Source organism: Dermochelys coriacea, chromosome 7, assembly GCF_009764565.3.
Source record: "Dermochelys coriacea isolate rDerCor1 chromosome 7, rDerCor1.pri.v4, whole genome shotgun sequence".
Lineage (NCBI taxonomy): Eukaryota > Metazoa > Chordata > Testudines > Dermochelyidae > Dermochelys > Dermochelys coriacea.
This window is the reverse complement of record NC_050074.1, coordinates 33,254,971-33,280,268: the sequence shown is the minus strand read 5'-3', so window position 1 is coordinate 33,280,268 and position 25,298 is coordinate 33,254,971. Positions and strand designations below refer to the sequence as shown.

At 56.1% G+C, this 25,298-nt stretch overlaps 1 protein-coding gene across 1 annotated transcript in view; it reads left to right on the top strand.

Moving 5' to 3' along the window:
• Positions 1–25,298, top strand: part of NRXN2 (neurexin 2) — a 285,310-nt gene that overhangs the window by 8,772 nt on the left and 251,240 nt on the right. Inside the window, 1 exon segment of the mRNA XM_043518686.1 lies at positions 12,470–13,598. Within this exon segment, the coding sequence (XP_043374621.1) occupies positions 12,881–13,598 (718 nt within the window). The 5' untranslated portion in view covers positions 12,470–12,880.

Here is a 25,298-nt window from a genome sequence, read left to right as displayed (position 1 = left end):
CCAGAATGACGGGGGCCACTATCTCAGTTGAAGGGGTCTGTGCACTCCCTGGCATGATGGGGGTCCCGATAGCAGTCACAGGAGCCTGTGTGGTGCCTGGTCTGACAGGGACCCCGATCTTGGTCGGGACTGTGCAGTGCCTGAATCTTGATCAGGGTCGGTGCAGCACCTGGTACAACGGAGGCCTGATCTCAGTTGGGGTCCATGCAGGACTTGGTGGGATGGGCCCCCCAATTCCTGGTGTGGCTTGTAGGCGCTAACATCAAGCGGGAAGCGGTTAAGCCGTGCCTTCCTTTCCTCGCCCTGGGGGCTGATCTGGGCTGATCTCATTACCCTGAAGGCCCGCCTGTCTGATCTGCAATTGCTGCAGGAACTCAGGGCTGGATTTAAAGGCCTTTTGTTAAGAATGTACCCCACCCCCCTGATACCCTTCACTCTGCTCCCGTACATCTGCACTAACCAGTGATATTTTATTTATTCCTGATCCCAGCAGGACAAGCTAAGCCCTAATCTGAGCTGACTGCTGCTGAATTATTGAGAGGGCATTGTGTGTGTAAATATAAAAACAGGCATCTTCCCCCTTCCACGCCCAGCAGCTGGCCGGGCAGCACCGGGTGTGTGTTTGGGGGACGCCTTGCTTTGGGCCTTTTATAAGGGCATAAGAGAAAAAGAATTGGTTTAAAGGCAGCGTGGCACAGCAGGGTAGGCAGGGGAGTAGGGTGCAGGACTCCTGGGTTCTATTCCTGACTCAAGTCCTTTTTCCCCCTCCCCAGCTTTGTCCATTCAGACTGGGAGCTCTTGGGGCAGGGACTCTTTCACTATGTGTCTGTGCTACGCCTCACATGGTGAAGGTCCCATCTCAGTCATTTGGGGTCCGTGTAGTGCCCAGAACAATGGGGGCCCTGATCCTGATTGGTGTGGGGGCCTGTACAGTGTGAGAGAGGGCCCCAGTTTCAGTCGGAGGGTCTGTGGGCACCTGCTTGTGTTACAATCTCAGTTGGGAGGGGTCAGTCTGTATAGTGAAAGGGGGCCCCCAATCTGAGGTAGAGGGGTCAGTTAGGGGGGACAGGGTTTTTGCTGAGAGCTGGGAGGGGCCTGATCAGGGTTTGGGGGGAAGGGGCGTGTGCTGGGACGGGGGAGCGATCTGGGTTGGGGGAAAGGAGTATGTGCTGGGATCTGGGTGGGGAGGCCGATCTCGGTCGGTGGTGGGAAGGGGTCTATGCTGGGGGAGCCCCGATCTCGGTTGGTGGGGCCCCGATTCCTGTCAGTGGGGGGGAAGGGGTCTGTGCTGGGATGGCGGGGAGGGCCCTTATCTCAGCCAGGGGTGGAAAGGGGTCTGTGCTGGGGGAGGGCTGATCTCGGTCGGTCAGGGGAAGGGGGTCAGTGCTGGGACCGGGGGGGGGCGGGGGTGATCTCAGTTGGGGGATGGGAAGGGGTCTGTGCTGGGACCAGGAGGGCTCCGATCTTGGTCAGGGGTGTGTGGGAAGGGGTCTGTGCTGGGTGGGTCCCAATCTGGGTCGGGAGGGAAGGGGTCTGTGCTGGGACCAGGAGGGCTCCGATCTTGGTTGGGGGTGTGTGGGAAGGGGTCTGTGGTGGCCTCAGTTGGTGGGGGAAAGGGGTCTGCTCTGGGGGAGGGTGGCTTCGGTCGGTGGAGGGGAGGAGTCTGTGCTGGGGGAGGGTGGCCTAGGTCGGTGGGGGAAAAGGGTCTGTGCTGGGATGGGAGTGGATGATCTTTCAGATTCTCTAGGTGCTCTTGTCACGCAGCCTGACTTCTGTGTGTGTCCCCGGGGGGGAGAGGCGGGCAATGGCAGGGGGAGGCCCCCCGGACGGGGACACACACATGCGCGCGGACGCACACACAGCTCCCCCCACGTGGCTGAGTCAGTCCTAAACGCTGGGTCCCCCCAGGGAAGACTGGGAAGCGCCGTCTCTGTGGCTGACTCAGTCCTGCTGCTGAAATCCATAAATAGGAAGGTGGGAGGGCGGAGGGTGGAGTGGGGTGGGGGCGGTGTAACAGGGGGATGGGAGTGCAGGGGTCTGCTGTGCCCTGTCCTGCTAGGGACCGACCAGGCTGAGACCAAGCAAACTTGTCTCATGGATGGGGCAAGGGCAGGGAATGGATCAGGGTCAGTTCTGAGGCCATGGGAGATTGACTGGGCAAGTCTTTCTTGGTGAACGCAGGGCAGTTGGGAGCAGAGGGCAGAGCGTGTGTGTGTATTTGTGTGTGTGTTTGTGTGTGTGCGCTTGCGCGGGAAGGTGGCCCAGCAACACCCCATGTTTGTTCTGGGCCCAGCATGGCCAGGCTGGTGGTAAAGTGATTTTGCGGGGTGGCACAGTTCCTCATTCCCGGAATTGGGGTCTGGTGCCTCTCAGTTGCACCCAGACCTGACTGCTCCATGTTTGCCCACCAAATAGGCTGTACCCTGGGGGAGAGGGGGTGTGACTCTCTCCCCACATCCCCATGCCAGGGCACAGGAATGAGATGGAAGGGTGAGCCAACCCCCCTTACTTCCCCTTTTCCTTCTGTCTCTCCCCCCTCCTGACTCTCCCTGCTTGGGTGCTGTGCCTGGTAGGGGCTAGAACTATGGACCAACTGGGGTGTGAGTGGAGGGCAGGTGCCAGGGAGGGAGGGAGCTGGGGGCAGGAGGGCCCATTGCCTGGTTATACACGGGTGCAGGAGGTTGTGAGTGCGAGGCTGGAGGGGGCTAAAGTAGGGGGCTCTTAATTGGGGGGAGCAGATTGGAAGGTGGGGGAGCACTAGGGAGAGGTGGGCGGTGGGAAATAGCTGAGACGGGGCATTTGATCTGGCGGGGAAATGCTGTATCCTAGTGACTCCGGGCAAGGATGGACTTTTCACAGCCACTCCTTTAATCTCCTGAATTATTGTGACACTTATCAGATTTCCTGGGATGGAAGGGGAGAGGGCTCTAGTGAGTAAGAGCGGGGTTGGGGGAGGGACTGGGAGGCAGGACTCCTGGGTTCTATTCCGAGGTCTGCCATGTACTCACAAGAGCCTCCATAAAATGCAGCCATCTCTGGGGTGTGACTCAGCAGGTTTCCAACAGCCACATTGTATGGAGGAATTTTAAGGGCCTGTCAGGGGAGAGTGCCCCGTGCTGAGCCCCTGACACCACTCCCTGCAGCACAGCCCCCCCTGATGCCACGCTGGGTCAGCACTGCTTGCGAGGGGAGAGCGCTCCCTACTGATGCCCCCTACTCTGCAGCACAGTGCCCCCTAGTGCCGTGCTGGGGCACTGGGGCCAGCACTGACTGCTGGGGAGAACACTAGCTCTTCCCCCTTGCCCTTGGTGCGGTGGCCCGTGCATGCTGCGTAGGCTGGTGTCTTGGGCTGTGATGGGAGCGATGACAGCTGCTGATTGATCGGCCAGGGCTGCTCCTCCCCCCCCCCCTGCTTTGCCCGCTCCCCCAAGGGACTGCACTGATTAGTATTTATATTTTCTGCCTTTGCTGCAAGCTCTGTCTGTGAGAGTCAAAAGCACGCACCTCCCTGCTTGGAAACCAGCTCTGGGAAGGGAGTGGGGCCTATTGGTTAGAGCATGGAGGGGTCAGGACTCTTGGATTCTACTCCCGGTGCAGGGCTTTGCCTGCTAGAAGTCACCCCAAGGTTGAAGAGCCGCTGGATCCCCCCTCCCCCAGGTGCCAGTCTGGCACCACATGCCCTGGCTGCGCTGCTAATTCTCGTGCTGCATGGCAGGATCAATTCAAGCTGCCGACCTCAAGCTTCCGTTCCCCACCCTGCTGCGCCATGGGCCTAGGCTTTGCCCAGAACTCTGAGGAGGTATCGTGCAGTGGGGTGGGGTACCTCAGTACCTACCCACACTTGGACAACCATACAGCCCCCCTCCATGGGCTCATACCAGCTCTCAGTTTTGACTCCCCCGAGGGGCAGTGGCTTTGAACCTGGTTGGCTGGGCTCATGGCCAGATGCAACCCACAGGGGTGCCAGACTGTTTAATGCCTTCTCTGCATAGATGGGGTGAAATTCACCCCCAGTACTGGGGCAGCCCAAGGCTCATGCATCCCACCAACGTCCCCTAGGACACCGGGGTCCTGACTCTCTGCTCTGCCCCTGCTCTATCCCACTAGATCCCACTCCCCACCCAGAGCCAGCCAGGGATAGAACCCAGGAACTCCAACGGGTTGGAGCCAGAGGGCTGGGAGCCAGGACTCCAGGTGATTATAGTTTCATGCATCTCCAGTGTGGGGTGCTTGTGATGCCAAGTTAAGGATTTGGATTTTGGAATCACCCAGACTCAGAGTCTAGTTGGGGGTGGGGCTGAGGGGGGAAATTCTGTTATTGACATAAACATAATTTGAGGTTAGTTAAAATTAACAGCATAAACTCAGTATCTGACGCTTCCCCCTCCACTGCCTCTTCCAGCCCCCCTGATGCTGCATCCTTCAAAGCCGTCTAATCCCCCCCACTCCAGCCCCCCTTTCACAGTGGTAAGTGTCGAGAGAGAAGGTGGTTAAACCCTCAGCTGGAACTGCGAGGAGATGGAATTGATGATGCCCCAGAGGGCAAAGACCCCCTATTTCCCACCCCCTTAGCCAGCCTATCCCCCTGGGGCCAGATCAGAGCTGGCTCCCCATTGGAGGGAAAGGCCCCATGTCCCACTCCCCCATTTCTCTCTCAGGCCGCAGGGATCCCCGTGTTGACGTTAGGTGTCCCGCTTGCCTCATATTCATAGACAGTGGAGCCTGTGCTCCTCTGTTGAGTTAGGGCACGTGGGTGTGAAAGCAACAGCTTGGTGCTTAAATATGGAACAGGCAGCTGGGAACTCCGGCACCCTCGCCCGTCTCTCACCACAGGGCCTGTTACGCACAGAGCAGGCAGATTCAAAAATGCATGTTGCTGTATGGTTGTGCCAGGAGGCCCAGGGCACTGCACTGATTCCCCCCTCTGCCTGCAATGGAGATTAGAGCCCCTGTTGGGCTGGGCATTGCCTGGACCCCAAGTGAGATTGGGGCCCTGTCAGGTTGGGCGCTGCACGGACTTTACTGAGATCGGCCCGGGCGCTGCACAGACCCTGACTCAGAGTGGGGGCCCTGTGGGGCTGGGTGCTGCACGGGCCCTGACTGAGATTGCCCTGGGCGCTGCACAGGCCCTGACCCAGAGCGGGGGCCCCGTCGAGCTGGGCGCTGCATGGACCCTGACTGAGATCACCATGGGCACTGTGTGGTCTGATGTGGAGCAGGGGATACCGGGGCTAGATGGGCCCTTGGCAGAGGCCTAGGGGGTTCTGAGCTCTCCCTGGAGTCAATCTGTCCAACACTCCCCCAAACCGGGTCTCCTCCTCTGCTTGACCTTCAAGGTGCCCTGCAGTGGCAGCGCTGAGCACCGATCGATGCCTGCCCTGGCTGTGCTTGGGATTAGTGAGACACTCCCTGCTGGGGCTGTGGGGCTTTACTGCCCCCTTGCTCCCACCCAGCATTCCCCTCCCCTCTTCTCTCCCTTCCCACCCTGGGCTCTGGCCTTGTTAGCTGTAGAAAATAAATTAAGAATGTCAGCACTTCTGGAGGGCCCAGAAATTTCACCTTGAGCCAGGAGTCCTGGCTCCCTATCCCCCTTCTCTAACAGGGCGACTCGCTCCCTTCCCAGAGCTGGGGAAAGAACCCAGGAATTCTCTAGTAAAGTGGCCATCGTGGAGTTAACTGGGTCATTCCCCACTGCCCTGGTTGGGAGCCAGGCTCCACTCCTCCCATGCTTCCTGTTTAGCTTGTGAGTGTTTTCGCCCCATCCTGGTGCTTAGCTGAATAAAGCAACGCCATTCCGAGCCTGCAGTGCTGTAAGTAGAGTGTGGGTCTTGTGCACTGAGCCATCTCTTCACAAGTCCTGATTCCCAGTCCCCCCAACCCTCTCCCCTCCAAGAGCCAGGAGAGAACTCAGGAGTCCTGACTCCCAGCCCCCTGCTCTAACTACTGTACCCCACTGCCCTCCTAACTGAATTACTTGAGAGCATCTGGCCAAAGCAAGACCTAGCAGACCATGTTGTTTGCCCAGTTGTTGAATTAAGAGGGGGAGGCCCTGGCCTGGTGTTGGGGACTGGCAGTTTGGGGTTGAGGTTAGGGCTGGGGGCTTGTGTGTGGGTGGGGGGAAGGCCCGAAGGGGGAACTGTGTGTGTGAGGGGAGGATGGGATGTGGGGCAGGGAGGCCGGACTGAGGACTGGGGTGTGTGATGAGGGGGATGCAGTGGGCTGGAGGGGAGGTCTAGCCAGGGATTGGAGTAAGGGGGACAGGCCCAGCAGGGGATCGGGGTGTCTGAGGGGAGAGGCCTGGCAGGAGGTTGGGATATGTGTAGAGGGATGGGATTATGGGGAGGCCTGGCAGGGTGAGTGAGTGGGGGATGGGATTGGCAGGGGAGGTCCGGCAGAGGATTGGGGTGTGTGAAAGGAGGGATGGGGGGTCCAGTGGGGGTAAGAGTGTGTGGGCAAGTGGGGGGGGAGATCCGGCAGGGGGTTGGAGTGTGTATGGGGGAGGAGGAGGAGGTGGGGAGAGGCTCAGTGGGCATCGGGGTGTGTGTGTGTGTGAGAGAGAGAGAGAGTGGGGGATGGGGTGCTGGGCAGGGTCGGGGGGTTTGGAGGGGATGGGGTGGGAGGAGCTCTGGGTTCTGGCTGGGGGTGCGATGGAAGCAGAGGGATTTGGGGGGGCAGCATGTCCAGGCACGGTGCTTGCCTGGGTCGGGGCAATGTGTGGCTGGCAGCACTCGGTGATCTGGGGGTGGGGGAAGACGCCTCTTCACACGTGTCTGAGCAGCCTGCCCTAATGCAAGGAGACACCCTTGGGCCAGAGGCAGTAGACTGAAGCGACTGTGTGTGTGTGCAGGGGACAGGGGATGCTGGACTCCTGGGTTCCTGTCTGTCTCCCTCATTGGAGGTGGCTCCCCCCAGGGCCAAGAGCTCCTCCAGAAGCAGGTTCTCTGGACGCTGCTCCCCTACTTCTCCTCCCCTGATTGCAGCCCCGCAGGTCTCAGGTGTAGCTATTTTAAAATTATTTCTTTGCCCTGCACAGGACTCCTGGGTTCCATTCCAAGTTCTGGGAGGGGAGTGGGGGCCAGGGGTTAGAGCAGGGAATGAGATGCTCTAGGCTAGGGATGGCCCTGTGCTCTGTGCCCCTCAATGTAGGTTCTTGTCCCTATGGTGGAAGCCAGTGGAGGTTATGGCATTGGGCTGGCATGACGGTAGCTTTTATTAAGAGCTGCCTGGTAAATGTGTAGTGTGAAGGCCACTCGCTGCATTGCCTGTTCTCTGTTAACCCCCTTCCAGAAAAGCCAGGAGGGCAGGGTAAATAAATCGGCCCAGGTACTAGTAGGCTGGATGGTCCCTGTGTTAGCTACCCCTAAGCACCTATACCATGTTGTTGGGGGGGAAGGGGTAATTGAGGCACAGGGAAGGAAAAGGAAGTGGATGAGCCAAGGATAGAACCTAGGAGTCCTAATTCCCAGCCCCCTGCTCTAACCACTAGCCTGCATTGCCCTCCCAGAGCAGAGAATGGATCCCTGGAGTCCTGATGCTCAGTTCCTTCCCCTTTCCCCCTGGTGTTACCTGTGAGCTTGTGCCATGGATAGCATGGTACATGATGGAGTCTGCTGGTGTGTTACCTGCTGTGAGGGATTTGTCCTGGTGAGGCATGTGTGTCCTTGGGGGTGTGTGTGTGTGCAACTGGTTGTGATGGAGGGGCTGCTGTTTTTGTGCTGGCATGTGCTTGCACAAGGTCCTGGCTGTGTTGCATGTGTGTGTCCTTGCACAGGATGATGGGGCTGCAGGAGGAGGAAGGGGTGGGCTTACATGAGGCTCTGGCCATGTGCACATGCGTGTGAGTGCGTGTCCTTGCATAGGTGATGTGGCTGTGGGAGCACATCTGTGTGTGGACTCACAGCAGGCTCATGCGTGAGTGCACATAGCCGGTGTCCTTCCAGGAGGCGATGTGGCTGCATGTGCACATACCTTTGCACGCTCCCCTGGCACTTCTTGAGCCCATGCATGTGTGCTTGCACAAGACTGGCCCTGCTCACAGTTGCTTGTGCTCCGAAGTTGCGTGCCTCCTTGCACACCACGCTGAGTGGCTGGCAAACCCTGTTGCAGGATGCTGCCCTGCAACCCGGCTCGGGAACAAGGATGGGGGGGGAAGAGAGATCCCTGCCTGTGGGATCCAAAGGACGTGGCGTCCCCTGAACTCCCTGTGCTGGCCTGGCTGCCCAGCACAAAGCCTGGCTGGCAGAGCCTGAGGGGCTGGCAGAGTACAGTGCATGAGCATGGGGCCCTTCATACTTGTCTGCACACACTCGGCAACATGCTTAATCTGAAGTGACACCCCGGGGCTGCCATACCATGCTGGAATTGTGATACTGAGGACGGGAGGCGGGTAGGGACTCATGCCTCTCCGAGCAGATCCATGATGATGGGAACTGGTGTCGCAGAGTGGCTCGGGGCCCAATCTTGGACTCCTAGGATCCCTGCAAGGGACAGCACCCACCCCTCTACACTCACTACAGTGCTGCTCACCTGTGGAACTTCCTGCTATATGATTTTGTCAAAACCATTCTCGGGATCTTGGCACCTCAAGGTCAAAGCACAGTACACCCAACCTGAAAGATGGGTTGCAAGGGGTAGTGTGCTGGACTAGGAGCTAGGACACCTAGGTTCTACCCCGGGCTCTGCCACTGAGCTTGGGCAAGTCCCTTTGCCTCTTGGAGCCACTGTTTCCCCTCCCCTTTTTTGTCTATTTAGACTGTGAGCTCTTTGGGGTGGGGACTGTTTCTCAATGTATGTCAACACAGTCCCTGGTGCGGCAGGGCCCCGGTCTCAATCGGTGCACCACGTGGCATGTCTGGGCTCTGATCTCAGCTGACTCCAGAGCAAATAATAATGTGTCAACTCTTCTTAGCATTTACCTGCCCCAGATTTAAGTGGTGGCTGTTCCTGGCTCAGTGGTGTAATTCTGCTTTTTGTGCTGTGCTTAGATACCCAGGTTGCAATGTTCCGGAGAGAAAGAATGAGAATTGTTTGATCATTTTCTTGTAGCAGGGAGTTCCTCAGGTGAACAATGCAGCACTGAGAGCCTGTTAGACCAGGGCTGGTGGTGGTTTCACCCAAAGTTCATTGGCTGTTGCTGCTGGCACCAATCTTGTTTTGCATCTGTGTGCATAGTGGGGTGTTTAGGGGAGAGCACCCTTGATTTGATCTGCTTTAAACTTAATCAAGACCAGACATTCTTGACCATGATCTGGGGTCAGGAATATATTCCAATCCAAGCTTCATGGCATGAATCCTAGTTGTGTTTTTCACAGTTCCGCAGAAGAGCTGCGTGAAAGGAGGCCTTTGTGGTTAGGGCACTGGGACTCAGGACTCCTGGGTTCAATTCTCATGTCTGCCAAGATTCCTCCCTGAACCCAAGAGTCCTGTCTCTCCCTCCCCAGTTCTAGCCCAGTGGATCCCACTCCACTCCCAGAGCTGGGAATAGAATCTAGGCATCCTGATTCCCAGCCCCCCTCGCTCTAACCCAGTAAACTCCCCTCCCCTCCCAGAGGTGAAGATAGAACCGAGACCTCCTGTCCCTCCATGCAATTCACAGTGTAAAACCAGCCCCCATGTTCATTCTTCCCCATCTCCTGTCTGTGACTGCATTGCTGCATGGTGAGCCCGCCACCCCCTTTGGCTTCATCCCCTTCCAGCTCCCTGTATCTCCCCCCGCCCCACAGAACACCACCTGGCTGGTGGGAATGTGACTCCATCAGGCAGCAGGAATCAATAGTTAATTAATTTCCTTCTCTAAAAAAGACAAGGGGTTTGGGGATGGTAAGGGGGGGCTGGAGGGGGTTGGGAGTAGAGGTGGGTGGAGATAGTAAGAGGGAATAGAGGTCTGGGGAGGTGGGGATTGTAGTGGGGGAGAGAAGGAGGTAAGACGGTAAGGGGGAGGGGGTGCAAGGGTGGGGAAAGATGGGAGTTGAGGGGATGAGTTGGGCGAGTTAGAAGCCCGGGGAGGAGGTTTGAGTCAATCCAACTCTCCGGTACAGTCTCATCCCTTGGTGCAGTCTGCTGGGATTTGGTGGGGGCAGGAAAAACTACCCCCCACGCCCGAGCAACCCACAGGAATGATGGTGCTGAGGAGGGAGAATCGTGGGGCTCAGAGCCCAGCTCCCCAGCACACTGCTCAGGCGTCAATCAGTGCCTCCCCTCGCACAGGTGCAGCATTTAATGTGATTGGCTAATTATGCAGTGCATGCTAATGGCCCCCATTACCCAATGAGGGGCACAGACGAGGCACAGTTATAAATAACCTGCCATACCTCATTTGCATGATGCCATATCCCCGGTGCTGTGTTACTGTGGAAACCGCCCCTTCCCCCACCCCATTTACATTTGTTCTTTTAATAGATTTTTGGGGTGACGGGGTGTTAATGAGGGTTGATTGCCATGGTCGCTGGGTAGGGGTAACAGGTTCGACTAATGGGCTCACCCACCCCAGTATCTCCCCTTCCCCTGCCGCCTTGCATCAGACCCATGGGCCCATCCAGCCTGGTATTCCCTGCCCCACCCTCAGATCAGACCCATGGGCCCATCCAGTCCCTGCTGCCCCCAATCAGACCTACTCTCTGTTCCCCTCTGCCCCACCCCCTCCTCTTTCTGCTCCCTTCCCCCTCTCGCCGTGCCCCCCTCTGCCTATAGTATGCCAGTGGTGGGTGGGTTATAAATAATGCCTGAGTGGCAGTGCAGTGATGAGATGCAGATTGTCGCGGGGGAAGGGGAAAGGGCATAAATGGCATATGGCCCACGGGGGGGGGGAATGGTCTGTGCAAATAATGGGGTGGGCTGGGATTGTCTCTGTGCAAATAAGCCAGTGTGTGTGGGAAGGCTGGCGGTAGCCGCCCTAGTCCCCTGGAGGTTGGCATTGAGGGCAGTTGCTCTGGTCACCTACCCCTGGAAGGACTGGGGGCTGGGGCCTTGTGCAAAGAACCCAGGGTGTGTGGCTGGGAGAGCAGTCGGCACTGGGCCCTCAGCAGGGTTGCTTGGGGGGCAGATGTCAGGACAAGTCTAAAGGTTCTTTACCCCTCCCTGCTCTGGTGTTGGAGGGAGGGTGGAGAAGCAAGGAGTAGACTGAGGGCAGGAGGGAGCAGCATCTGTCCCTATGACAATGGTATGGCCTGCTCTGCCCCTCACCCCATCCTCCCTGTGAGAATATGACCTGCTCCCTCCTCCACCCATCTTCATTGTGAGAATGGTACAGCCAGCTCCCGCCTCTCTCTCCCCCCCCCCGTGAGAATGGTATGGCCTGCTCCCACCTTAACTGCTCCCTCCTTCCCACCCAGCCTTGCTGTGAGAATGGTATGGCTTTCTCCTGCCTCTCCCCCTGTCCTTGTTATGAGAATGGTACGGGCTGCTCCCACCTCTCCCCTCCCTCACTGTGAGAATGGTATGGCTTGCTCCCTCCTCTCCTCATCCTTGCTGTAAGAATGGTATGGTCTGCTCCCATCTCTCTCTCTCTCTCCATCCTCATTGTGAGACTGGTATGGCCTACCCCCTTTTCTCCCCCACTCCTCACTGTAAGAATGGTATGGCCTGCTCCCACCTCTCCACCCTTCTCTCTGTGAGAATGGTACGGCCTGCTCCTGCCTCTCCCCCCCCTTGCTATGAGAATGGCATGGCCTGCTCCCGCCTCTTCCCCCCTTGTTGTGAGAATGGTATGGTCTGCTCCCACCTCTCCCCTCCCTTCACTGTGAGAATGGTACAGCCTGCTCCCACCTCTTCACCTTCCTCCTCACTGTGAGAATGGTACAGCCTACTCCTGCTTCTCTCCCTGCCTGTCCTTGCTGTGAGAATATGACTTGCTCCCTCCTTTCCCCCATCCTCACTGAGAGAATGGTATGGCCTGCTTCCACCTCTCCCCCCCCTTGCTGTGAGAATGGTGTGGTCTGCTTCCACCTCCCTCTCTCTCTCTCTGAGAATGGTAAGGCCTGGTCCCTCCTTTCCACCTGTCTTCCCTGTGAGAATAGTATGACCTGCTCCCCCTCCCTGTGAGAATGGTAGAGCCTGCTCCCGCTCCGACTCCCCTCCCTGTGAGAATGGTAGAGCCTGCTCCCACTCCCCTCACTGTGAGAATGGTTTGGCCTGCTTCCTCTTCCTTCTCCCCTACCCAAAGTCCTGTTGGCTGGGGGGTGGGGTGCTACTTAGCCTCCTGTAACAGCTCTGATTGGCTGCCCTCCCACAGGAGGTGGGGAAAGTGGGGAAGAGCAACCAATCAGAGGAGGTTCTGGGTTGGAACTACTATGAGAAGGGGCATTTCTGGCGAGAGTAGCCAGCCCTAGGGTTGGGGAGGGGTGCTCCCCGAACGCCTGGGTTCAGCCCTCGGCTCTGGGAGGGTGACACTAGCGTGTCAGAGTGGGCTGCGTTGTATTAACCCTTTGGTGCACATGGCCTGGCCTCACACGTCTCCTCTCTTCCCTCGCAGCTCCGACCTCCTGCGACGCCGGAGCTGGGCCGAGCACCCCCTGTGGGCGCGGCTGGCTCTGCACCCCACTGGAGGAGGATGCTGTAACTTGCTGGAGCCAGACCTGGAGCCTGTGATTGGTGGAGGCTGGGTGGGGGGAGGGGGTTGACTTGGCCGGGGCCTGGATTTGTTCTCTCAGACTTCTGGATATTTGGATCCTGGCGTCCTATCTCCCCTTGTCACTGAGTGGCAGTGAAAGCCCCCCACCCTCCCTCTGAGTGGAGTCCCCCTCTCATCTCCACCTGCTCCCCGGCCTCTGAGGAAGCCACCGCTCCCCAACCCTGCCTGCCCCTCCCCCCCCACATGAGGATCTGAGGCTGTGGTGGTGGGGGGGCAGTGCCCAGCATTTGCCTTGGGGGGGGGCAGGGACAGATGAGACTGGGTGTCATGGCCAGACTGCTGTCCTTGGCGCTGCTGATGGGTGCCCTGCTGGGCCCTGGGGCGGGGGGGGCGGCGCTGGAGTTTGGTGGCGCCACAGGGCAGTGGGCTCGCTATGCCCGCTGGGATGCCAGCTCCTTGGGGGAGCTGAGCTTTAGTTTGAAGACAAACGTCTCACGGGCGCTGGTGCTTTACCTGGACGACGGGGGGAACTGTGACTTCCTGGAGCTCATGATCGCCGAGGGGCGCCTGCGTCTGCGTTTCACCATCTCCTGTGCCGAGCCTGCCAAGCTGCACCTGGAGACGCCCGTGGATGACGACCGCTGGCACATGGTGCTCCTGACCCGCAACTACCGGGAGACCATGCTGGTGGTGGACGGCGAGGCCAAGGTGGCAGAGGTCAAGTCCAAGCGGAGGGACATGGCGGTGGAGAGTGACCTCTTTGTGGGGGGGATCCCGCCCGACGTGCGCCTCTCGGCCCTCACCCTGAGCACCGTCAAGTATGAGGTGCCCTTCAAGGGGCTGGTGGCCAACCTCAAGGTGGGCGACACACCGCCGGCCCTGCTGGGCAGCCAGGGCATCCGCAGCGACACGGAGTACCTGTGCACCAAGCAAAACCCCTGCGCCCACGGTGGGCTCTGCAGTGTGCTGAACGGGGAGGTGCAGTGCGACTGCAGTATGACCGGCTTCCAGGGCAAGTTCTGCAGCGAAGGTGAGACCCTAGGGGGCAGGAGGGGAGGGCGAGGGGATGGAGCAGGGGTGTGGCCCAGACAGCTCACTGTCTCTCCCCAGAGTGGGGGCATTGCCCTAGAGACAGGCTGGGCAGGAGCAGAGAGAGCTCACCCCCCCCATACCCTCACAGCGTGCTCTCCCCTTTCCCCAGAGTGGTGCCGGGGGAGAGGGGCTTGGACTTGTCAGTTCTGTCAGCCCTTGGCCTCTGCTTTGTGCCACCGGGAGCCTGGTTGAACTGACACAGCCGTGGCGCCTGACTGGCCGGGGTGGGCTCTCTGCAATCTGGGAGAGTGTTTGAGTTGTCAGCTATCCAGGTTTGTGGTGTTGGCCCCTTGTCCATGCTGTGGGATCTGGACCCAGATTTGGGCCTGGCCCCATCTCTTCTTTGGCAGCTTCTAGCAGGGGATTCGTAGGAGGGGACAGAGATGGACAGGCTGCAGGCTGGAGCCTTTGGGGATGTCGCTTTGTGGGGATCTTATTTCTTTTATTATCGGGGTGTGTTTGCGGGTGTTGCTGTTCTGTGCTGGCTGTCGAGGCTTACAAGGTTAGAGCACAGGGCTGGGAGCCAGGATTCCTGGGTTCTACGTCTGCTCTGGGAGGAGAGTGGGATCCAGTGGTTATAGAGGCTGGGTTGCTGGAGTGGGGGAGTCTCTGGCTTAGGCTGTTGGTCGGGAACTGGGTTATACTGGCTTGAGGAGGACACTTTACCAGCTTAGCCCAATGAAGTTCGGTCCCTGGCCTACTGGGTGTCCTGGGGAAAGTCACTTCCCCCACTGTGCTGCAGTTCCCTTGTCTGTAAAATGCAGGAAATAATCTGACCCTGTGTGTCTGGGCAGCGCCCGGCCTGACAGGGGCCCTGAGCTCAGTTGAGGGTGTGGGTCAGTGCAGCGCCTGGCCCGACGTGGCCCCTGAGCTCAGTTGGGGGGGGGGGGGAATCAGTGCAGCGCCTGACCCAATGTGGCCCCTGAGCTCAGTTGGAAGAGGGGGGGGTCAGTGCAGCTCCTGACCCGATGTGGCTCCTGAGCTCGGTGGCGGGGGATCAGTGCAGCTCCTGACCCGATGTGGCTCCTGAGCTCGGTGGCGGGGGATCAGTGCAGCTCCTGACCCGATGTGGCTCCTGAGCTTGGTTGCGGGGGGTCATTGCAGCACCTGACCCGACGTGGCCCCTGAGCTCAGTTGGGGGGAGGCGGGGGTAAGTGCAGCATCTGACCCAACGGCGCCCCTGAGCTCGGTTCGGGGGGTGGGTCAGTGCAGTGCCTGACCCAACGGCGCCCCTGAGCTCGGTTCGGGGGGTGGGTCAGTGCAGCGCCTGACCCAACGGCGCCCCTGAACTCAGTTGGAGGGGGCGCGCAGGGGTCAGTGCAGCGCCTGACCCAACGGGGCCCCTGAGCTCGGTTCGGGGGAGGGGTGGGTCAGTGCAGCACCTGACCCGATGGGGGCCCTGAGGTCGGTTAGGAGACTTTTAGTGCTATTGTGAGCTCTGGCAGGTTCACGGATACCAGGCTGGCCTGTGTGTTATCCATCTTCCTCGAAAGCTGAGTGAGTCAGACAGATCAGGATAAAAAAATTCATATTTTGGGGGGGAAATTTTGAAAAAATCTTTTTATTGGCCATGCAATTTCCTGTGACTTCTTTTTAACGAAAACCCACCCGTCTTCCCCCCCAAAATCAGTTTTCAAATAAACATTTTGGTCCCCAGCTGATTTTTTCCCACCTCATTTTCACTTTTTCAACCAGAAATCAGAAAATTTTAAAGAGAAGAACATTTTTCCTGAGAGGATTTCCCATTCCTTCAGTAAAATGTGTTGCTTCAAAAATAAAGTGTCAGTGAACACTTCCTGCCTGAGCCCTGAACTCAAGTCACGGTCGTGCTACGTGGCCAGTGAGTTTGTGTGGGTGGCTACTGTGTTTTTAAGTGGTCCAGCAGGACCCGCCTTGGGCCTAGCTTTGTATCTCCTAGCACCTTGGCCAGCCATTGTCACCAGGGCTCAGTGACTGTGATGTGCTCAGAGGGTTTTTCACCAGTGCACGGGGGATGCTCATGCTCAGTGCAGCTCTGCCCTGGACAGTTTGTTTTCTCAGTAGATGAAGGAAGGATGATTATCCCCTGTTTTACAGGTGTGGAAACTGAGGCACAGGGTGATGACCGGTAGGAATTGAACCCAGATGTCCCAAGTCCATCCTCCTTCCCTAAGCCCACGTGCCCCTGGAGGTCGCTGTGAATGTGTGAAATGGGCCAGCATGCCCAAAGTCAGTAGCTGCTTTGGGAATGCAGTGGCCAGTCGCTGTATAGAGAGGGGTGAACTGGTGCTCAGCTGGCCCAGCCGGCAGCGCCTTTGGGGCGGGTGTGTTCTAATGGGGGAGCGAAAGGTGATCAAGGTCAAACGGCTGTGTTTGATGGGGACAGCAAATTGTGGCATCAGTGTTAATAGGCTGCTTGGGAACAATCTACCCAACAGGGCTCTGTGCTGTGCTGGTGTGATGAAGTGGGACTGTTCTTAATGTTTCCTCTGAATACTGTAGGGGTGCCTCAGTTTCCCCTATGCATTTCTTAAGTCTCTAGGTGGTGGGATAAGGGGGTGTAATTGTTGCAGAGCAAAGGGCCAGCATACATAAATGGCCAACACGCTGTCTCCTTGCAACTCATGGCCTGGGCCCTTCCCCCCTGCAAGGTGATAGCTAAAGGGTTGGAGGACAAAGGAATCAGGTGACCTCCAGGCCCAGGGAAAGGGACAAAGCCCAGAGGAGGAGGGGCTGGAGAGTGAATCAGTTTGGGGCTGGCTGGGGACATGGAGAGAAGTGCAGACGTGGTTGTCTGGCTCACTGCCCCCCAAAATGGACCCTGCTGAGGGACCTGTACCTACAAGCTCTGTTTTAGACCATGTTCCTGTCATCTAATAAACCTCTGTTTTACTGGCTGGCTGAGAGTCACATCTGACTGCGGAATTGGGGTGCAGGGCCCTCTTGCTTCCCCAGGAGCCCTGCCTGGGTGGACTCGCTGTGGGAAGTGCATGGAGGGGCAGAGGATGCTGAATGCTCCGAGGTCAGACCCAGGAAGGTGGAAGTTGTGTGAGCTGTGTGTCCCGAAGACAGTCTGCTCACAGAGAGGAGACTTCACCAGAGTCCTGACTGGCTTCATAGGGAGCAGATCCAGAGCATCACCCGGGAACTCCATGACAGCTGGGCATGTTTGTACACACCGTCTCCCCACGCATGTGTGCTCTCCTTGTACCAGTTGGTAGAGACCCCCTTCTCTGTGACAGAGAGTGGGATCCCTGTCACGCTGTGCAGACATGCACTGACAGGCCATGCCCCAAAGAGCTCACAGACGAAATAGACAAAAGGTGGTGATGGGGAAACTGAGGCACCGAGAGGGAAAATACTTGTCCAAGGTCGGGGCAGAGCTGGAGATAGAATCCAGGAGTCCTGACTCCCAGTCCAATGCCCAGCCACTGCAATCTGCTGTCTCCCCAAAAATGACAAAATAGAGTTTATGCTGGTGAGAGCAGAGATCACAGAGCTGGGGAGCATTTGGCTGGGGTGGGGTACTGGAGGGATACAGAGTGAGGATGGGTCAGAGAAGGCAGACAGGAGCTTAGGAACAACCAGATGGATAAAATCCATAGCCCACCCAACATCGTCTTCCCACACCCTCCCTGCCACCCCCAATTGGATCTGGGGCCCGCCCAGCCTGGTATCCCGCCCCCACCACCTTCAGTCGGACCTGGGGCCTCCCAGCATGGTATCACCCCACCTGTCAAGGCTGATTCCCCACTCTGGCATGCAGAGTGCAGAAGGTGGGGGCCTGCAAGGATTCTAAAAATTAATACTGACCACTCCAGGCTGGTATTAAACTCCCAAGGTCACAGCTTCTCTCTGATCTTGGATGGGTAGATGCTGCCACCACCCAAGTGCAAAAAACCCCTTTGGACCCAGGAAGGCACACTTGGGAATTCCTCCCCGGGGGTACCCTCAAGCCCTTTCACCCCTCCTCCGGGAAGAGCTGAGAAAGAAAAACAAAGGAAATCAGCTGTTGCCACCAGCCAATTAAACAACATATGCACAAACCCCTTAGGACACACACAACCCCAATCCTGTTCTTAAAAAAGGTAAATTTTATTAAAAACGAAAAGAAAGAAAATACATCTGGAACTTAGGTTATTGCCAGATTTAAAAAGAGCAAATATAATAATTAACCATCAATAATGGTTTTCTTGAGGTCCAACTTAATGGTTACAAGCAAAATAAAAGCATTTGGGGGTTTAGCACAGAGGAGTCCACAAGCCAATAAGGGGAAGAAAAAAAAAAAAAAGAGATGAACCTAATCGTGTCTTTCTAGACATTCCCTGAGTTGCTTACATATTTGGGGGTTTCAAATCAATAGTCTCTAGGTGTACTTGTTGCACCTTAGAGACTAACAAAGTACTCCTTTTCTTTTTGCGAATACAGACTAACACGGCTGCTACTCTGAAACCAGTCTCTAGGTATGATCTGATGGTTTTTCAGACCTGGCTTAAAGCTTCCGACAGCATAGTTCAGCGCTGTTCCTGCTCTGCATCTCCTCTCCCCGGAGAACAACAGACAGACAGACAAAGGGAAAGTTTTTTCTCAATTTTAAAAAGTTCTAGCCCTCCCATTGACTCTTTTGGTCAGGTGCCCACTCCCTTCCTTTTACCTATGGGCTTTTTTAACCCTTTACAGATAAAGCAAGTAGAGAACAGCGACTAACAGGGATTTTATAGCTAACTGGCTGGTTGGGTGCCCATAAAAGGGAGTTACCCTACCCTCCTTTATTACGCCACCTTCCCTGCCATCCCAGATCAGATCCAGCGGCCCGTCCAGCGTGGTATTCCCTCTCTTTCCCACTGCCACCCGGGGCCCATCCAACCTGCTCTCTGTCTGCAACAGTGACCAGTCCCAGTTGCTTCAGAGGAAGGAGCCAGAACCCCCCCACCGATGGGATAACCTGTCCCCCAGGAAGGTCTCCCGGCCTCTCACAAGATCAGTTTAAAGCCTGAGGCAGTGCTAGGATTTGCCCAGGATAACTGTGGCAGTGACAGATCATGCCTTTCACCTTCATAGTTAGACCAGAACCAGCTCAGCATGTGCGTGTGTATGGATGAGAATTCCATCAGGAATCCTGGGTGTGGAATGGGGCCCCAGTGCCCCTGGCATGGGGGGGCCCAGAGCCCCTGTCACAGTCCAGCAGGACCTGCCTTGGGCCTGGCTTTGTGTCTCTCAGCACCTTGGCCAGCGGTTGTCACCAGTGCTCCCCTGGCATGGGGGCACAGAGCCCCTGGCATGGAAGAGAGGGGTAGGGTTACATACAGCCCATGGCATGTGGGAGAGAATGGGGAGTCTGGTACTGGGCGGAAGTAGGGTTACAGAGCCTCTGGCATGGGAGGAAAATGGGGTACCTGGCATGGGGGACACAGGGTACCTGGCGTGAAGGAGGGGGAGTTGCAGGGAGTCCCTGTGATGGAGGGGCTGGGAGGGTGGCCCCAGGGAGCTGTGGTGGGGCTGGAGGGAGGCAAGGAGATGGGGTGGACAATGCGCTGGGCCTACAGTCACTGTGAAGCCTGTGCCCCCAGTGCTCTCTGGCTCCATAGGGTTTCCCTGTTGCCACCCACCAGGTGAGGGAGTTGCCGTGCTGTGTGTCTGACTGTGAGTGGGGGTAGGGAGGGGGGAGGCAGGGCAAAGATGCAAGGAATCACAACTCCCTAGGGGGCATCTGGGGATGTTAAACACCTAAAATCCTGCAAGTGCCTCTTCATCTGCACAGTGATTCCAGCAGTGCCAGAGTGACACTGCGCAGAGAGACACGGGGGCCCAGTGGTTAGAGTAGGGCAGGGAGGCTGGGATTCAGGACTCCTGAGGTCTGTCCCAGCTCAGAGAGGGGAGTGGGGCCTACTGGGTTAGAGAGTCAGAACTTCTGGGTTCCTTCTGTGACTGACCGACTGTGTGACCTTGGCCAAGTTTCTTTTCCCGCTAGGTTAACTGGGGACTTGTGTGGGGTTAGATCAGGCTCTTTTTGGGGAAGTAATCCCATCCCAACCATGCGGTGTTTGTTTAGCCAAAATGTGTGTGTTCATGGCCATGTCTGCTTGGCTGTGATCCTGGGCTGGGTAAGCTGCGTCTGTGCGTTGCCCCAGCTGGCAGAGGGGGAGCACTCCCTGGCCAGTCACTAGCGGTCTGTGGTGGGGAGAGAGCGTGTATGTGTGTGTATGTATGCAAACACACACATTTACTCATGACACATCACCCCCCCATACACTCTCTCAAAAACACACACAAATAGACAATACCCAGACAAACTCTCACAGCATGTGCGTGCACACACAATGACACACTCAGTACACACAGGCAGACATGCATGTGAGTGCTTTCTGGGTGGGTATACTGCACAACACATAAAAACACTCACACAAAACATCCATGTGTACAGACACATGGAGAATGACGCAGTCACACACAGTTCACACAGGCAGGCACCCAGTAACACATAAACAGTCATGCAGCACAGACACATGCTCACATGCGACACTCACAGATTCTTATATACACACAGAGACACTTTCTTAAACACACAGATAGAAACAGGCACTCTCAAAACACTATACACACACACGCACACAGACAGACAGTACTTATAGATGCAAAACAAACGTACCAACAAACACACAAGAAACACACCCACTCACAACATACTCACACCCCCCCCAGACATACAAACACACCTGTACAGACACCATCCCATCTGTCACACAATACACCCACCTACTCACACAACACACACAAACACGGAAGATGCACAGAAGACAGCCAGCTACTTGCTCACCCACCCACCTATGCACAATGCACTCAACCACACATCTCCCTCACCTTCAGTGCACAATCCACCCGCACACTCTGAATCTTGGGTGACAGTTGTCTAGGTTGGTTGCCATGGAGAGAATTGAGACAACGATTGACTGCTTGGTGATTGTGTTTCTTGCCCATTTGCTGTGGAGACAACTGGGCCAACCAAATCTTCATTGGCTGTCATCTATGGCTGCTTGCTAGGGATACGCTTGCACTGGCTAGCTTCTTGGTGGCTGTTGTCTAGGGCTGGTTGCTATGGAGACAGTTGGTTGGGCTGGCTGACTCTTGGCAACTGTCCATCATTGTTGCGGAGATTGTGCTGACTGAATTCTTTGGCTGAGGTCAGTTGCTATGGACAACAGCCTGCCTCAGTGACTGTTGCCTAGGCTGGTTGCCCAGGGGACAGTTTTGCTAACTACTCTTCAGTGACTGAGGAGGTTTGGGTGGATGTAATGGGGGTGTTGCTGGGTACAATGGGATGATGTTGGGGGAAGTCTCTGCACGCTAGGGTGTGTGGGGTTGCTTGGCTATGTTGCATGTAGGAAGATGAGGTCATGGGGTGTTGTGTACTGGGGTGTTAGGTTGTCTGGGTGAAGGATTATGATGTGTGTCTCTCTGCACAAGGGGCATAGGGTGTTGTGCACTAAGGTATATGGCTGAAGGGTAGACCTACCAGTAGTGTAGGCAAAAAAGAAAAGGAGTACTTGTGGCACCTTAGAGACTAACAAATTTATTTGAGCATAAGCTTTCGTGAGCTACAGCTCACTTCATCGGATGCATCCAATGAAGTGAGCTGTAGCTCAGGAAAGCTTATGCTCAAATAAATTTGTTAGTCTCTAAGGTGCCACAAGTACTCCTTTTCTTTTTTGCGAATACAGACTAACACGGCTGCAACTCTGAAACCAGTAGTGTAGGGTGTCTGGTGAAGGATTGTGGTGTTTGGCAGTGTGTAGAAGATGTTGTATAGGTGAAGGATTATGCTGTGTTAGGGAATAAAAGTATGGATATTGTCTTGTGATGTGTTAGGACCTTGTTATGTGGCTGTGTGCAGAAGGTATTATGTATGAGTGAAGGATTACACTCTGTGTGTGTGTGTGTGTGTTTGAATACAAGGGTATGGTGCCAGGGTGTTGTGTAGTGGGATGTTTATTGTATGGGTAAAGGATTGTGGTGTGCCGATGTGTGTTTTCAAATAGTTTAGGGTGTTGTGTACTTGGGTGTTAGATTAAATGGTTCTTCCTGTGTGTGCACTGTTTTTTGTGTGTGTAAATACTATGTGTACAGGAATGGTGTGTACTAGGGTGTTAGGTTGTAGAGTTGAAGGATTATACTCTTGTGTATATGTGTATGTACGCAAGTGGTAGGCAGTGAGTTTTGTGGTGTTAAGTTGTATGGGAGAATTGTGGTGTGTGTATATGAGTACAAGCATTATAGTGTGTAGGGATGTCAGGTTGTATGGGTATGCTGGGGTGTGTATGTATATAAGGAGTATTGAGGTTGTTTGGGAGATTTATGCCATATGTGCATACAACGGACATAGGCCGTAGAGTGTTATGTACAAAGTTGTATGGGTGAAAGTTTATGCTGTATGTATACAAGTATATAGGTGTGCAGGTGTAGAGTGGGATGGGTGGTACAAATGGGATAGGATGTTGGGGTGTTAGGCTGCACACTTGTAGAATTATGCTGTGTGTGTGTGTGCTGATAGTGTAGGATGTTAGGGCAGTGTGAGGGTGCAGGCATATCAGTCGTGCTGTGTGTGGAGGTGTTGGATGAATGGCACAAGATGGGACTGGGGTGGTGGCAGGGGTTCCTGAATACTGTGTGTTAGGCATGGGTTAGGGGTACAGAAGTGCCCTGGTGGGTGTATGGGTCAAGGGCCATGCTGTGGCAAGGTTGCTGGCTGGAGGGTGTGTGTGCATGTTTTATATAAGAGGGGCTGTCCCAGCTCGGCACCTGGACCCAACCACACGGGGAGGTGCCAGCCTGCCTGTCCCTCCCAGCCCCTCCCACAGTGCAGGGTCAGGAGCCCCCAGGGTGACTGGTCTGGACAGTGTCTGGGGGTGTGTGAGAGGGCGGATCAGATTCCGGATGGGGGTGGAACGATTGTCGTCTCTCCCCTTCATTGATCACTGAGCCTGCTCGGGTACCCGTGTTACCCTGATCCACATTATGTCACAGCCAGGAAGGGGCAGTGAAGGGGCCGCAGGGCTAGGACAGGGTGCCAAGTCCTTGAGGTATCCCCCTTTCCCTGTCCTCAGTTCATGTTCCTGACTTCCCTGCTCTACCCCACTTCCTCCTCCTGACACCCCTGCCCAAACCCCTGCTGATTTTTCTTTTTTTTCATTTCACTGTTCATTCTTTTCTTCATTTCTTTCCCTTCCTTTCTCATGCTTGCATTCCTTTATTCTCTCTTTTCTTCGTTATTTTGTTTCCCTTTCCATCTTTATTTGTTCTTCCCCCTTTTTTTCCATTCATTTGTTTTTTATTCTTTCTCATTCTTTCATTCCTTGTTTCTCTCCTTTTTATCCTTTCATTCTTTTGCTCTATTCCTTTTTCATTCATTCTGTCATCTTTCCTTTCTTTTCCCATGTTTCTGCTTTCCATTCTTACTCATTTTTACATCCTTTTATTTGCCTCCCTTTTGCCTTTTTTCTCGTTCTGTCTTTCATTCATTCACATTTTTCATCCTTTCTTTCTCCTCTTCCCTTTTTTAGTGTTTTCCCATTTTTTCATTCTTTTCTTTTGTCTCCCTTGTACTCTCCCCCCCACCGGCCCTGATGTCCCCTCCCCGGTGCCCCCCACCTGCTCCTGTTAGCCCTGTTCACATGTGGGGAGTGCTGACTGCAGCTGCTGCTTGGCCTGGATTCCCCCAGTGTGTGTGTCTCCGGAGGGTTGGGGGAGGCTCTCTGGGACAAGCCATCCGCGCTCAGTCTCTGCCTCTGCAAGGACAGCCCAAGGTCAGCTGGGGAAGAGCTGCCAGGAGATGGGATGTGGAGAGAGATTGCCCATCCCTGCCTGCATGCCCCCCCGGGAGGATGGCTTTTCCGCATGGCTTGTGCTGCCTGAACCTTGTGCTGAACAGCTGGCCACCACCAGGTGGTGCTATGGAGTCCTCCCCCTACCAGCTGTGCCACTGCCCGCAGCCGGCAGGGAGTGTGAAACTCTCCTAGTTGAGCCAGTGTGGAAAGCAAGGGGTGTCTGTGCAAGGGAGGGGAGCCGCTGGGATCTGCCTTTGCATGTAAGTGGGGGGAGGTGGAGGTGGAGGTGGGGTTCACTTGGAATCGAACCCTCTTCCCTCTTTGGGTTGGGTTCAGCACAAAATGCCCATATTTGCCTCCCTGAACAATACAGAATTCCTGAGTCATTTTATTGTAATAGTGTCTGTCTGCCCCGGCTGAGATCAGGGCCCCTAGCAGGTCGGATGCTGCACAGACCCTCCTCATCCCCCGCCAAGATCAGGGCCTCCAGAGGGCCAGATGCTGTACCGACCCCCCCAACCCTGGCTGAGATCAGGGCCCCCAGCAGGCCGGGTACAGCACAGATCCCGCATGGCTGAAATGGGGGCCCCCGTTGGGCGCTGTACAGACATATAGTGAGAGATGGTCCCTGCCCTGAAGAGCCTACAGTCTGAAGAGAAGAGTGGGAGGTGAAACTGAGGCACTGGGGGGGGAAGGAACTCACCCAAGGTCAGTGGCGAGCTGGGATACAACCCAGCCCAGTGTCTGAACCACAAGCTCCCCACCCATGTTTGTGCTGCAGCATCGCTCTGATCATTGTGCACAGTGGAGAATTCCCACGGTGTGGGAACATGGGGTGGGGGGTATGGGTGAGGAGCTGTGGTTCATCATTTACTTGAAGCATGTGTAGCCTGGGAATCTAATATGAGTCAGGGTCATCCCTAAAATGGGTTCTCTTAGGATGGTCTAGATTCAGCTCTAGAGTGGGGGCTCTAGCACAGATCTTGGACCCAGTGGTGCGGGGTGGATTCAGCCCTGGGGTGGCAGTTTAGAACAGAGCTTGAGCACTCTGGAGTGGGTTGGATTCGGCTCTGATGTGGGGGCTCTAGAATAGGTCTCGAGCACACTGGAGCTTGTGTTTGGCTCTGGTGTGGGGGCTCATAAACAGATCTCAAGCGCACTGGAGGGGTTGGATTTGGCCCTCGTGTGGGGGCTCTAGAACAGGGGTGGACAAACTTTTTGGCCCGAGGGCCACATTGGGGTTGCAAAACTGTATGGAGGGATGGGTAGGGAAGGCTGTGACCCCCAAACAGCCTGGCCCTTGCCCCCTCCCACTTCCCACCCCCTGACTGCCCCCCTTAGAACTCCTGACCCATCCAACCCCCCTGCTCCTTATCCCCTGACTGCCCCCTCCCGAGACCCCCCAACCCTAACCGCTCCCCCGGGACCCCACCCCCTATCCAACCCCCCTGTTCTCTGACTGCCCCGACCCCTATCCATATCCCTGCCCCCTGACAAGCCTCCCCAGTACTCCCACGCCTAGCCAACCCCCCCCCCGCCGCTCCCTGTCCCCTCACTGCCCCAACCCCTATCCACACCCCCGGCCCCGCCAGGCCCCCCGGGACTCTCATGCTTATCCAACTCCCCCCGTTCTTCATCCCCTGACCACCACCCCCGAACCTCCACCCCATCCAACTGCCCCCACTCCCTGTCCTCTGACTGCCCCCCAGGCTCCCTTGCCCCTTTTCCAACCCCCCGGAACCTTACCATGCTGCTCAGAGCAGCATGTCTGGCAGCTGCGCCACACGGCTGGAGCCAGAAACGCTGCCCTGCAGGAGCGCGCAGCCCCCCACCCAGAG